This window comes from Osmerus eperlanus, chromosome 19, assembly GCF_963692335.1.
Source record: "Osmerus eperlanus chromosome 19, fOsmEpe2.1, whole genome shotgun sequence".
NCBI lineage: Eukaryota > Metazoa > Chordata > Actinopteri > Osmeriformes > Osmeridae > Osmerus > Osmerus eperlanus.
The window spans coordinates 8648983-8662565 of NC_085036.1; the positions used below are offsets into that span (position 1 = coordinate 8648983).

The window sequence follows — 13583 nt, forward strand, 5'->3', positions numbered from 1 at the left end:
CAAAACTTCATTCAAGGGTTGCTCTTTGCTTTAGACAGGTCCAGTAGTGTCGATGTAGCGAAATATCATCATGATTTCTAACTCAGGACAGGTGCACGTGCGTTGAACTACTGTAGGAAATTGCACAGCATTTAATCCGGTCGAATTGTATTTTTTTTTATAACTGTTTAACTTTCAATCCAAGTTTCAAAACTGTAACATAGCCTAGTTACACTTTGATCCCAACAATATTAGGAATCAATAAAGACACTGTCAAACTGATGCAATAGTACACAAACTTTGCAATGTCTGTATATGCTTCTGCTAGTTGGCTTCCTCACATTAACCATCTTAATGCCCGGCAGAAAGGTTAAATGCCCCAGGCTTTTCACAAAATATACCTCCCCACGTAAAACCTTTTTATACTATTCATATTTAGCATATGAAGGACTGGATATGTCCAGCTTGTAATGTTTGCTTGATCCTGTACCACAAAGCTGTGAGATAAGGCAGACTACTTAACCAGTTTGGAGAGAAAAATTCTGAGACATAATAAGAAAAAATAGTTTTTATTTCATTGAAATAATTTTGAAAAAATACAAACCATTGTTCAGACAATTTACACAGGCATTAAACTCCACAAACACACATGAATATAATGTAAGTCACACAGCACAGGAGCAGTCTTATGCATCTACCACAGCAGTAAACCATGAGTCATGTCAATTTAAACATAAATGCACAAATCCCAGATTCATGTTAATGGTAACTGATGACCTCTAGCCCAGAGCAGAGAAGCACTAGTCACTTGTCCCCACATCTTTTCAGTGTTGCCAAATCTACAAGCCTCAGTCAAAATTCAAATAAAAAATAAATAACAATCAATGTGATTAACTTTACCAAAAAGACAACACTCATGCACACAGGACATACATTTACAAATCTAAATAAACCAGACCGTTTTAAGTGGAGTTAAAAACTTTTCAATAAACCCAAAGAGGGTTGGATTTATTTCATCTCTTATAAAGAGAGAGAAAGACACAAAGTAATTCAATCCAGTTAAAATAATGTCACACCTTTCAAATATACACACACTTATTGAGATAATGATGGCGGCCAGTAAGTTTGAGGTTCCAGCCCCGTGGTCAAAACCAACTCATCTAAACCAACAGCAGAGGACAAATGTTTAAACAACCAAAAACACAATCAGGGTATCACACACTAACTGATCAAAATTGTGAAAACCGTAACTAAAATGCTCCAGACAATCTCCATTATTCAACCCTTGTTCTAAATCCCAGACCTTTTGAGAGCATTTGTAACCTTTCTCTCCTCACAACATTGCTTTGGATCCTTGGTTACAGAGGGGAAAAGGTAAAGCCATAGTCTTAAATAGAATACAGAAGAGAAAAATAAAAAACATTCACACAAATATACAAAATAAGGTAACTGCATAATTGCTAACACAGATCACTCACAAAACCAAAATACATTTGAAAGTGTAGCAGGTTTTAACAACAAGGGCAATTTAATAGAATGTGATTTATATTTTTGTCACATCAAAGCTAATTTGGTATCAGTGCTTTCTATTGCATTTTCGCTAAGAAACAAGTAGGCTATAGTGAGTCTATTGAGGCCTATGCTCTTAGGCCACTAGTGAAATAAATACTGAAATATACTTTGCTTTGCAGCAAGTGAAGGCTTTGGTTCTGGGACAGGCCCCCAGTGCATTCAATCACATCTCTACTTTTTCAGCACCTATTTCATATTCCTCTGTTCAAGTATCAGGCTGTCTTGTGCTTGACAGCTTAACCAACGACCATCATTAGATACCTAGCCATTAGAAATCAAGGACTTAAGACAAACAGAAGTGTGTCTGCAGCATTTCACTAATCAAATCATCTTTTTTACTGCAAAATGCAAAAATAACAGGGTCATATTACTGCCTTCCATGGGAACTCAGATTATTTTCCACCGCACTGATTTTAAAAAGTAATAGATGCTCTTTATTTTGCAACAGTTACCACAGCAACAACAAAACCATTCGTCAAAGGCTCGATGGGTATAATGAAGATGCTAGGCCAATCACAATAGCTTGATTCCCAATGATAATTTAAAAAAATATATATAAAAAAAATAAAATAAACACTGGTGAGTTTCCAATTAAATAAATGTATATAAGGATAAAAAACAAAAATACGGAAAAAAGTAACTAGCTAAAGTACATTTGAATGCAGCAGAGACCTTACCATGTTTGTATCTTATCTGCATAGGAAACAGATCCACCGACACTAGGACTTCACATTCAGTTCTCCATTGTGAAACTGGTGGACAACAAAGTCCTTTTATTGCCTTTCTTAAACCCTTTCTTTAAGTAATGCAGAAACCAGAGGTCCCCAGACGAAGGGAAAGCATGTCCATTCCCCTGTCCTCCATCACTCACCACACACACACGCTATGTTGTGAAAGCTGTTCAGGGTTCAGAGGGCATGGGTCAGGCTGCTGTAGCCACACAGCCCAGGGTGGCAGGGAGGAGACCCCCCCCCCCTCCCCCCAGAGACATCCAGGAGCTCCCTTCACAAAGTCACTCCACAGGCGCGCTGCTGCTGGCTTTGACCCCCGCCCTGCTGATCTGCAGCCAGGGCAGCTTGGCACAGTTCTTGAAGAGCTGCTCGATGGCGATGTGACGAACGTGCAGCTCCGACGCCAGAGAGTCCTTCTCCTGCACTGCCCCGGTCAGCTCCTCAAACACTTCTGAGGGCAAGAAAAAAACTGAGGTAAGTAGAGATCACACACACGGAGGTCAGAGAAAACTCTCACTCACACATGACAAACAGAGACAATAGACAAACACAAAGGAAATCCATAACCGGACTGAAGACAGAGGGCAAAGAGCAATGACTTCACGCAGACACAACAGCTAATCTCCGACAACAACAACAAACCATCTCTCCCAAGGACGGAGCTGCAGACGACAGTCTGCATATCATTTGAATCCGTTTTGAATAAACAAGGGCATTTAAAACAAAAAGGCCAGTATATCCAGTATGCTGAAGCGATCCTCTCAATATAACTGATGCAAAGCCATAACTCCGACCCATCTGTTCACTTTAAAAATGACTGTAAACTTACTTTGAATCTGCAGTAGTAGTTGGCCATTCAGCTGGTGGAGCTCATCCATACTCATTTTAACCACTGCAATATAAAACAGAATACATTATAAAAACACAGGCATGACAACCTCCCCGTGGCTTTAGCAACTCATTTCCAAACTACAGTCTCTGACCACAACTTCATGCACTTGTCGCATAGCAACACACTATGCCTTGCCAGTTTAAGGGCCGGTTAGTCACACTGGTTCTCTTTTTTCAAAGCAATGAAATTCAAAGAGTATGAAAGGCCAGCGTCCTTGAGAAAGAACCTCCCGCGCTCCCTGAGGATGTGTTCAACACAACCTTGGTTCAGTGACGGAGCGGGGAGAAAGCAAGGGCAGGTAGGAAAGAAAGAGACGGCTTCTCTCCGGAAGGAGGGTGGCGGTGTGGGGGGAGGTGAGGAGAGGGAGGGAGAGAGGTCAGGCACGAACGCCCGATAGTGCCAGGAAAGCACGGCTCCTGCGTCACCATTATTGTCTGCTTGCCACATCGCTGAGGAGGAAACCAGGGTGATAGGAATCTCTGGCCCGCGCACCGCAGACGCGATGAAGAGGGGAGGATAACGAGCGTATGATGCATTCCACCCGTCTCCCCCCATCTACCCTATTCTCCTATTCTCCTATTCTCCTATTCTCCTATTCTCCTATTCTCCTATTCTCCCTCTCTCCCTCTCTCCCTCTCTCCCTCTCTCCCTCTCTCCCTCTCTCCCTCTCTCCCTCTCTCTCTCTCTCTCTCTCTCTCTCTCTCTCTCAAAGTCACTCTCCGCTGAGGAAGCCATACCATACTGATGGCGTCTGAAGATGTTGCCTTTTTTTGTGTGAGTGAAGAGGGTGACGGTGAACGGGGGGGTCTGGACACTCACGCTGGTCTCTGCCGTGGCCCTGGTGTCTGTGCTGCGTCTGCTCGCCCCCCAGAGGCGGGGAGAGGTGCTGCAGGCCCTGTCTGCCCGTGCCTCCCCACAGGCAGCCCTGCGAGTCCTCCAAGAGGCCTAGGCCCAGCTCCTCAGCGGTGTGGCACTCCAGCATGCCTGCGGCGTAGTCGGGCAGCCCCGTAGCCGTGCCCTGGTTCCAACGCGGGGCGTAGCGGGGGACCTGGGCGTCTGACTGGGGCAGCAGCTTGCAGTCCCCCTGCTGGCTGTAGCACAGCAGCTTGCCCCCCCGACGGCCCGGCCCGTCGGAGGAGGAGGAGTCTTTGTTCTGGGCGTACTGCACGATGCGGCCGATCTTCTGGCTCAGGGCCAGCTTCATGCCCTCGTAGGCGCTGCGGGAGACCTTGGAGCGTGACAGCTTCTGATTGGCGATGAGGTGGTACTTCTCGAAGCAGTCCCTGTGACCCCGCAGGGACTTGGAGTGGAGAAGGGTGGAGGCAGACACACCTAGGGGGCACAGAGCAGGATGTTTTCGAATAGGACTTTCCATTTCTAAGTCTGTTAAGTGTGTCCAAGACGCTGTGCTATGGAGATATAACACGAATCACGGCACAGCCCTGACACAAAGCGCTTGAACAATTCATTTTGAAATAATCCAATATAAAAAGCAGGCAAAAAAACGGTCAGATTAAAATATGTGGATATTCGGGTGAAAGCAGCTTAAGTGTGCTATGGATTATCTTGCCATTGCCTTAGCATGGAGAAGGCAGGGATTGCAGCCTGACCCTATCTTGAATAGAGATAGCTATCTGCTGGGGCCCAGTCCACTGTTAGCTCCCTCACAACCTCTAAACAGGTGCCATTCGGTCTCTGCAGCTTTTAAAGACCCTTTTTCCTGAGCAATGGCTTTGTAAATCTCTGCATATTTACTCTACAAAAATGGCATGTGCTACATTTTACTGGGCGTTCTGGATACCAACTGAGAATAATATACAGGCCAGATCCGATTATGATGCTTAGGTTAACCTTTTTAGATATTATTTCAAATAGTTTTGAGGGAACTGACTTCCTGGCTTCCAGACAGGAGACATTCTTTCTCTCATGTTTATTACACAAAGGAAATTCGGAGAAGTGTCCCCACTCCAAGTTAAAACAACCTTGGTCAGGAGAGAGGCTGGCAAATAGTAAAGATGGAAGGATGGAAGGGTACAGGATGGCAGATCGATGAGGACTGAATGTGTATGTGTGCACAAGATGTAGAGGGAGAAAGGGAGAGACTGTGCTGTTTGTGCAGGCTTTGTTTGATAGGAGTCTTCTCGAGGCCTCCCATTTCTGCGAGGCAGACGCACGTGTTGGAACATGAAGCCAGGGGATTAGTCATCACCACCATTCGTCAAGACGGAGGCGCTTGATGAGCTGGGTTAGCAGGGTTCAACTTAAACATTACAGGAAGGAGAGGCGAGGTGAGAGGAAAGCCAGAGACACCACTACTAAACACCTGACCGATAAAGCATTTCCTCCCACGGGGGAGGCCAACAGCAGGAAGGGCTCACTTGTCTAAACGGTAGCCCAGACAAAGAGGCAGTAAAGGCCAGGACCTTCAGACCACCCAGAGCCCACACCCACACACAGTCTCCTCACAGAATAAAACACACAAATACCCACGCATAGAATACCCTGGCTTCCTCTCACACGAAACACAGAAAAGCGAGAGAGAAAAAAAGAAAAAAAAAAACTTGGTTGCGCCATCGACCCAAGAGACACATTCAAAGCAGCTGACTAGCTTGTACTTCTCCTCCCCCCACTACTTACAGAAGTAACACAATCCATTCACCATAGAGATACAACCTGCCTTAACCTGTCACAATACTTCTCTGTTCTTGCAACAGTGACTAACAGTGGAGGTGAAAGAGCAAACCCCCACAGCAATAGTCTATAGGCTTATGGCTGGAGAAAGCCCATTTGCCTCTTTAGATAAACTGGAATTAGGCCATACTTCTGGAATGAGGGGCATCAATTCTTAGTGCAGGTGTGCGTTCTTACTCTGGCCACAGACACAAATACTTCTTCGTATATTTTAAGGTCAGGAACCGACCGGTGTTTCGAATGTCTTCGTCCACGGCTACCGAACACTTCCCAAACTTGCCTCGCTCACCCTTTACCTCCGTAAGCCCCAGCCAAGAGCAATAAGCCGATCAGGCTCAGACACTGCTCTGCCACAAAGCACTGGCCCCATGTTGAAAAGAGGAGGCCACGACCAGGGCAGCGCTCCACTAGCCAGGCAGGGAGAGTCAGGCTGAGCACCGGAGCTAAGCAGCTTAGCCACTAACATGAGTCTCTTTCTGTCTGAGACACAGAGACACACACACACACCCCATTCAAGCAGAGGTGAGTCAACACGTTCTCCAGTCTAGAACGTAAGCAGCGTGGACCTGGTGAGCAACAGAAGCCCGCTTCGTTCTGTGTTCCGAGTGACAGTCTACCTGACCTTGAATGAAACAAGCCTGGAGCCTTGGGACAACTTCTTGTCCTCACAACTGGAACGTTAGGTCAGTAGCGACTACAGACTAGCATAACCAAAAGCCAATATACAGGGAAAGGCTTGCATTGGAGTGATCTGTGTCAAATTGAGTAACTCCTGAAAGGAAAGCGGATCCCTGGGGCTAGGAAGAGAATATGTTCCTTCATTTGATCTAATCCTTGTCTCCATTTAGAGAACAGTCCAACATCTGGACAAATATCTGCTCTCCCTCTCCACGAGCAATGAGGGCTAGTGGTTCTCTACTCGCTGCCATGGAAACCATAATCTTATCATATGTAATCTATGCCTTAGCTGTCTTTTCGCTGCTGTGAAGATAGAGTCCTGAGGCATCTCATCTAATTAGACATGATAGTGTGTGTGTGTGTGTGTCTCTGTGTGTGTGTGTCGTCTCAAAAGACCGATACCTTCTCCACTCCACACCAGTATATAGACTGTGCAGGTCACTAACTAGCCAATATAAATATGTTACTAAAATGTAATTCTCTAGAAACAATAAAACACCCAAGAAGGTTCCCTGGTTTCCTTCCGAGTAATATTCAAAAATAGTTTCATTACTAGATTAAATCTGCTGGCAGCAATCTTCTCTTTGAGCGTGTTTGTGTGTACTGAGCAAGGGCATCCAATTCTTGACACACTTCACCGCCAGTAAGTGGGTGAGGGGTTTGTAAGGAGAAATAGGACAGGGGTCAGTGGGCCATCGTGTTCTAATACAGCCACTTGGCAGTGGCACAGTCTAAACAGGAAGACTGTCAACAGCTGCAGAGCTAAACCTGGACGCCACGCAGAGCTCACGTGAACAGCAGGCACAGATCTCTCAACCTGTCCTCAACCGCTGCTGGATTTTGACCTTTTTTCCAACCAGGCAGGGTTGAACAGCTACCAACGGAAACATGGTTGAAGTGGAACGTTTCACAAATATGGTTGACGTGGAAAGCTTTCCGTCTTAACGTGCAAACGAACATCCCAGAGAGTAAATACCAAAACGCAATAAAAAAAATTAAAAAAAAGAAATTCTCCCATAACATAGTTCTTTAATAGTAGGATTTGGCAGTAAGAGCATGCTATTCCTCTGTTTCATGGCCACAGCAGAAAGCCCGTGGATGGATCACCAGGAGGGCTTTGGACTTTAGGCTATAGCAGAGTCAGCACATTACTCTGCCAGTCCTATTCGACTACATTAGGCACAAAATACCACGGCCACAACACAACACAATCAACCTCGAGGTGAGGAGTTCAACCACAATAAGCAGGCTTTTTACGGAGCACAATGACCCCCAAACAGCCAGCTCTACAGCGGCCCGTAGCTCCGTCAATGTGTGGGAGCGCGGCCCTCTCCTAGCTGGAACATTCCCTGCTTTTACACTCGCCGGCACTCACGGTCCAGGCCGGTAACGTCACGGGGCCTCAGCCCAAATTCCATCTGCGGTTACGTCAAGGGATGAAGGAATGTTGCCGGAGAGGTGACGGCTGCTGCTCTGCAGACGTGTGCTTTGGAGAAGGGGTCAAGAGAGGTCGTCAAAGTCAGCCCCCATCGGGATGACAGGAGCATCTGGAGGAAAGGGCCCTCGGGTTGTCGTGGGGATCCTCTCAGGTGTGAGGCGTGAACAGCCTGTCAGATACAGGACTCTCTTCACCGAAGATAACGGAGCAGAACCGCTGTCGAGGGTTTAGCCGAGGGGCCTTTTCAACCGTCCAATCACAGGATCTTCTTCACGAGAAGAGGAAGCTCAGCGCGAGTTTGCCCGGGACTCTACCGAACCACAGTAAACAAGCACGTGTTTCCCAACAGTGGAACACCAAACTTTACAGAGACCAAAGTGTGTGAAGCATCAAAGCTGGTGAAGGAAGCACATGGGAGCAAAAGAGAACAATGAATTGATACCCCAAAAAAACACACAGTGCCGCAGAGGACACTTGTTTAAAAATAGTACAATTACTGTCACAGCTACTGGCGGTTAGAACCCACAGAATGTGCACACCCAAAAAAACAACACGTACAGAAATCAAGACATATTGAAATACACAGAAGTTCAACACTTCCTAAGGGGGCACTACTGTTGAGTTGTAAATAACCTCTTTAAGACATAGCAGAGAGGTGCCACTTCCTGAACACATGGAGGACTGCCCTCTCTCCCCATTGTAAGCAACAAGGACATTAACAATGCTACCAGTGGAATCCGCTTGTCAGCCCTCTGGTGTATGGGGTTTGGTGGCCAGTCAGTAAATCAATGGCCCCACAAAACAGTATGTGCTATCCGCCAACACCAGCTTCTATCTTTAGTGATATGCTATCACTGGACTCATGAGCATGGGAAAAGTATTTGGCTGGTAGAGAGAGCGAGAGATAGAGAGAGATCTTGTTAGTGTCTTGGCGTACATTTCCCGGCTCCAGCTGTCACAGTACAGTGTATCAGCAGCTATGTGGAAACAGACCAGAACCTCGACAGTGAAGTTGCTATGGTCTGAGGAGGGTGTGAGGAGGGCAGCAAGATGAAAGCCAAAAAACACGCCTGCCTGCAGGCCTGCCTTTAGCTACAACGCTGCGTGGTATGCTTGCTCTCACACTGAGAAAAACCCTATCTGTAGCCTCTATGTAGCTCATGTCGAGCTAGTGGTGCAGTGTAATATGAGTACTGTTTGATGGCTCATGTTGAATATTCAGAGCAGCACGGATGAATATTTTGTGGTGCTAATTCACCTGCGAGACAGAAGCCGGACATCTATCACATGTTCTTCTGTTCTCTGTATTGATGTGTTCGCAGGCGCAGAATAAAATAAATCCCGGTCGAAATCCTTGTATGCTGCTGCGAGTACATATTAGAAATGCTCAGTGCTGAAAGCCCCAGCCTGAACGTTCCTGCATTCTGGAAAGTACTGCCCCCGGACGAGGGACCCTATTGGTTCCAGCTTTTAGCACCTCGGAACTCCATTTAGACCCTGGTTCCTGCGGTGAAACACAGTGGGTTCCAGGGGGAAGAGTTCCTGCAGTGGAAATGTGGCTACAGACTAGGACCGAGAAAGAGATGGAGAAAGAGGGCATGTCTTCGCACGGTCTGCCCTTGGCGCCCCATGGACATAGAGCAGTCTTTTGTTCTCCCCTGATTAAGTCAAGCTAATGATGATGAGCCGTTGGCACTAGATCATCTCTGGGCACGTAGCCTGGCTAGGGATGCCTGTAAGCAGGGCTGGGTCACACTAGCCTGCTATCAGACTGTAGACCATCATACCCTAGGCTCCTTACAACAAACGCTATTATTATGTGCTTGCCACCCAAGGCAGCCGGTTACATAACCAGCACTTTGTGGCTGCACAGGCTCTATCAGAACCTCTGCAACAATATCTATTCTAGACTTTTCTACTGAAAGAGGCACAGTAGGCCACAATGGTAACACGAGGAGGCAGACTGTGATATCAGCACATGATGCTCACGGCGACTCACAATGAAGCTCATTCTGGAAGAACTCACATGAATTCCCACAGATAATAAACCGACTTAGCTCTGGAACAAATGGGATGCGTTCTCCCCCTCGGTTAGTTCCCATATTCAATATCTCAAGTCCACCCATGCCTTAAATCCTAGCAGCGTATAAAACTGCCCTCCTGTCAATATGATGTCATGCTTCTCGGAGAACGTTTCGGTCTGCTATCAGCTACTGCTCCCCTAGCTAGCTAGCCCACTGCTTTTATGGAGGGAAGATAAACACAGTTCCCTTCCCAACAACGGAGGGCCCTCGTGCCGTGGGTCTGGGACTGAGCACCAAGAGAAGGCCAGGCATGTCTAGTCTCCTGGGAGACACCGCTCTCATTCTAGTAGGCCTGCTCATTAATTAAGAACAGCAAAATAGGCCCTTCAAACCAACGGATCTAATGTTGGAGAGGCATATGAGGGGAAGGAGCCTTGGCAGTGCGGTGAGAGGTGCTTGCTGGTGCTGAGTGGACTGACGTGCATAGCATGTGCCCCCTGTAGGCCCATTGTTCAAGCTGGTGAGAGACAAGTCCACACACTGACCCTGATGACAACATCAAAACGTAAGCCTGATTAGCCACAAAAAAAGCTACTTGTTAAGAAACAGGCCAGTGCTAACTGGTGGATGTGATGCTTCGGATGTGGAGATGTACATGTCGTCACAGTCACTTTGAATTCGCCAGGCTCAAAGATCAGTTGGACTACCCTGCTGTCAACTAGCAGTGTGAACCTTAGCGGATAATGTAAAGGTCCCTGGAGAGTGATACGATCAGGGATTGAGGCCTACTGGTGTGGTGATACCCTGCCACGGCCTTCAATTTTTTATCAAGCAACCAAAAGGTGCTGATATACATGCCAGAGGTTCTACATTTGACTTCATTCTAAGTGCTATGAGAGACAGCAAAGAATATGAAAAAATTAAAAATGGCACAATGATCGCCGGCATATTCAAGCAAGCCCATCTTTGTTCTCTGTGCGTTTTGGTCGATATCGGGTGCCAAATAATCATGGAACAATCATGAGGGAGAGGTTCCACAGTGAGGTGCACAAACAAGGTCCTTATGAAACACGCCGTTTTGGCCGACAGTCATCAGGTTGCCTTGAAATATGAGCCGTCACATGCATTGCACACTGACTGCACAGGAGGGACACTGTTTGCTTTTCAAATCCACTGGGTAAACAGGCTCTAGGGACCCATCTCGTTCTCTCACCTTCAATGCTGAGCTCGAAGCAGACATGGCAGAAGGATAAGGTCCCCGTCTCCGTCTCCAGTTTGCAGACACTGCAGATGTTGTCATCATTCAGGTCGATGTTCACAAACTGTTCCTCTTCGTCCATGCTGCCCGTGGGAGGAACACACACACACACACACAGAGCAGGATTTGAGAGACCTTACACAACATCCAAACTATTTAGGCAAGATTGTCACTACTCAGACAATATATTTCAAATAAAAAAGCTTGGGTTGTAGCCAGCAAGACAAATGTGTTCTTGCATTTCTACTGGCTCACAGCTTAAAAGGTAGCTAGACATCTGTGAGCTCTGAGCTAGACTATGGCCTGCTGAATGCCACACTATCTGCCTTTCATGTCCAAAACACCCCCAAAACACTTGCATAATAGCCTGTAGCCTAGCTGACTTCAGAAGATAATATGTGAACTACTGGCAAAAGATAAAATGTAAATCTATTGAGCTTCATCGGTTCTCTCTTAAGAAAGGGGAACTTTGTATTGACACACATGACAAGCTGCTAGGAGACACTGCTTTGTTTTCCTAGCATCAAAAAGCTGGCTTCTGGCTTCTAAAACAGCAGTGGTCTTTAGAGATAGGGAACACTAGTGTCCAGTGTTTACACATGGCAAATTAGCTTACCCTAGCTTACATAAGATCACTACTCTGGAATGTCACAACCAAGCGTGTCATTTCATTACAATGTGAGAAGAATGATTTCAGTGTCTTTCTCAGAACACGAAAGTTGCTTTAGTTTAATTAAGCAGTAGCCTATATAATGAACGTGTACAAGAGTTTGAAACAAAATAGACAACATCTAATTTCAGACGCCTGGTGCTGTGACTTGTCGAGGACAAGCTGGAAATGCAATAATGACAACATATTTGCCCACCAAGTACAGTACAATGGTCGGATACAGAACATTTCTAAAATGTACATGTTCACAGACCTGTGGAAGGAAGTAGATGTGTAGGAAACTAAGACCGGGTAAGAAGGTGGTCTCAGAAGTCTACGCAACAGTCCCGACCACTTACCATTCCGTCGTGATTAGAGGCAAAAGTATAGCTACATGTCATCCTCTGACCCTTGCAGGGATAGCTGTTTCAAACTATTGCAAGGAACTGAAAATTATGCTCACAACATATCTATATGATATTTAATGAAAATATAAGTTAAGCAAGTAAAGGTAAGCAATAACTAGCATTTAGCTCACTGCTCACTGACTTACCAGGTGCCACTTGCTGCTGTTAGTACTAGGCTAGCTGCTATTGCTAGTCTACCTGGCTAGCTGGGCAAGATTATTCGTGACCGTTAGCTAGCTACAGTAGCCTACAGTGTCTCCATCAAGCCAAAGCCAAGAATACATCACATTATTGTTAATGACAAGCGAGGGCAATTTGATAAGGTATATTTCGTCTAGTTACCTTGTAAGCTTCGTCAGAGGATCGACTTCGAATAAATTGATCGGGTGTTCTGCTAGTTCCCTTGCGCCTCCTCGGGTCCTACGGCGCCCACAAAGTAGATTCTGATGGAGTCAGACTCCGCTCTCTGGCACGCTAGCATCAGTTAGCTACATTAGTTTTGGTACACGGGGAAATTCCCCCCCCCCCCCCTTTTCGGAATAAACCACTGGTTTAAAAGTGGGTGTAATAAAATATTGACAAATAAAACATGGGACGTGTTTTCGCATTGCTATGATGTAAACACATTTTTGTTAGATTGTTTTAGATTTTTTTAAGATTGTCTGCATACAATTATAAAACAAGATTTTATCCAAAAAGATATTGTAATTACCCATCTTGAAATATTGTTACATTATGGCCCCTTTACAGATTAACACGGTAGTTTCCTGCTTAACAGTATTATAAAAACAGGAACAGTTCTGGCTGATTCAGAGGAAACAAAGACATTTTGATCATTTTATTAGAGAAAGGTAAATGGAGAAAATGTTATTTTGTTAAAAGGAAAATGTTATTTAAAGATAAGAGAGTGGTCTGTACCTTATCCAGTTGAAGTTGAATTGCAATAGACTTTCAGTATTGACAACACCTCTTTCATTTTTCATTCATATGAAGGCAAACCCGGGGAATTCCTTTGGAGACATTCCTATTTAAGTAAAATTGTTGTCAGCCCGGAACAAATTCTAGGCTACATAATCTATCTCAACATGAACATGAAGTATGGCTGTGACATAATTTATTGATTTTTTAATCATGTTTTATGACACTAAAATGAATTATATTTAAACGTGGTTTAAATATCCTACAACTGTACAGCTGGAATGAAATAATAGAATGTAACAACATACAATTTTAACATATTCTCTCATCTGATTTCGACTACTAT

General features: G+C 45.4%; 1 protein-coding gene across 1 annotated transcript; it reads right to left on the minus strand.

Annotated features, from left to right (window-relative positions):
- Window positions 1–532: 532 nt before the first annotated feature.
- c19h21orf91 (chromosome 19 C21orf91 homolog) lies at window positions 533–12826 on the minus strand. The gene is made up of 5 exons (XM_062485308.1): window positions 12662–12826; window positions 11219–11346; window positions 3994–4506; window positions 3112–3174; window positions 533–2733 (listed from the first exon to the last, which is right to left on the minus strand). The coding sequence occupies exons 2-5, from the start codon at window positions 11343–11345 to the stop codon at window positions 2564–2566; spliced, it is 873 nt and encodes a 290-aa protein (XP_062341292.1). The 5' UTR covers window position 11346; window positions 12662–12826; the 3' UTR covers window positions 533–2563.
- Between the last annotated feature and the right edge of the window lie 757 nt (window positions 12827–13583).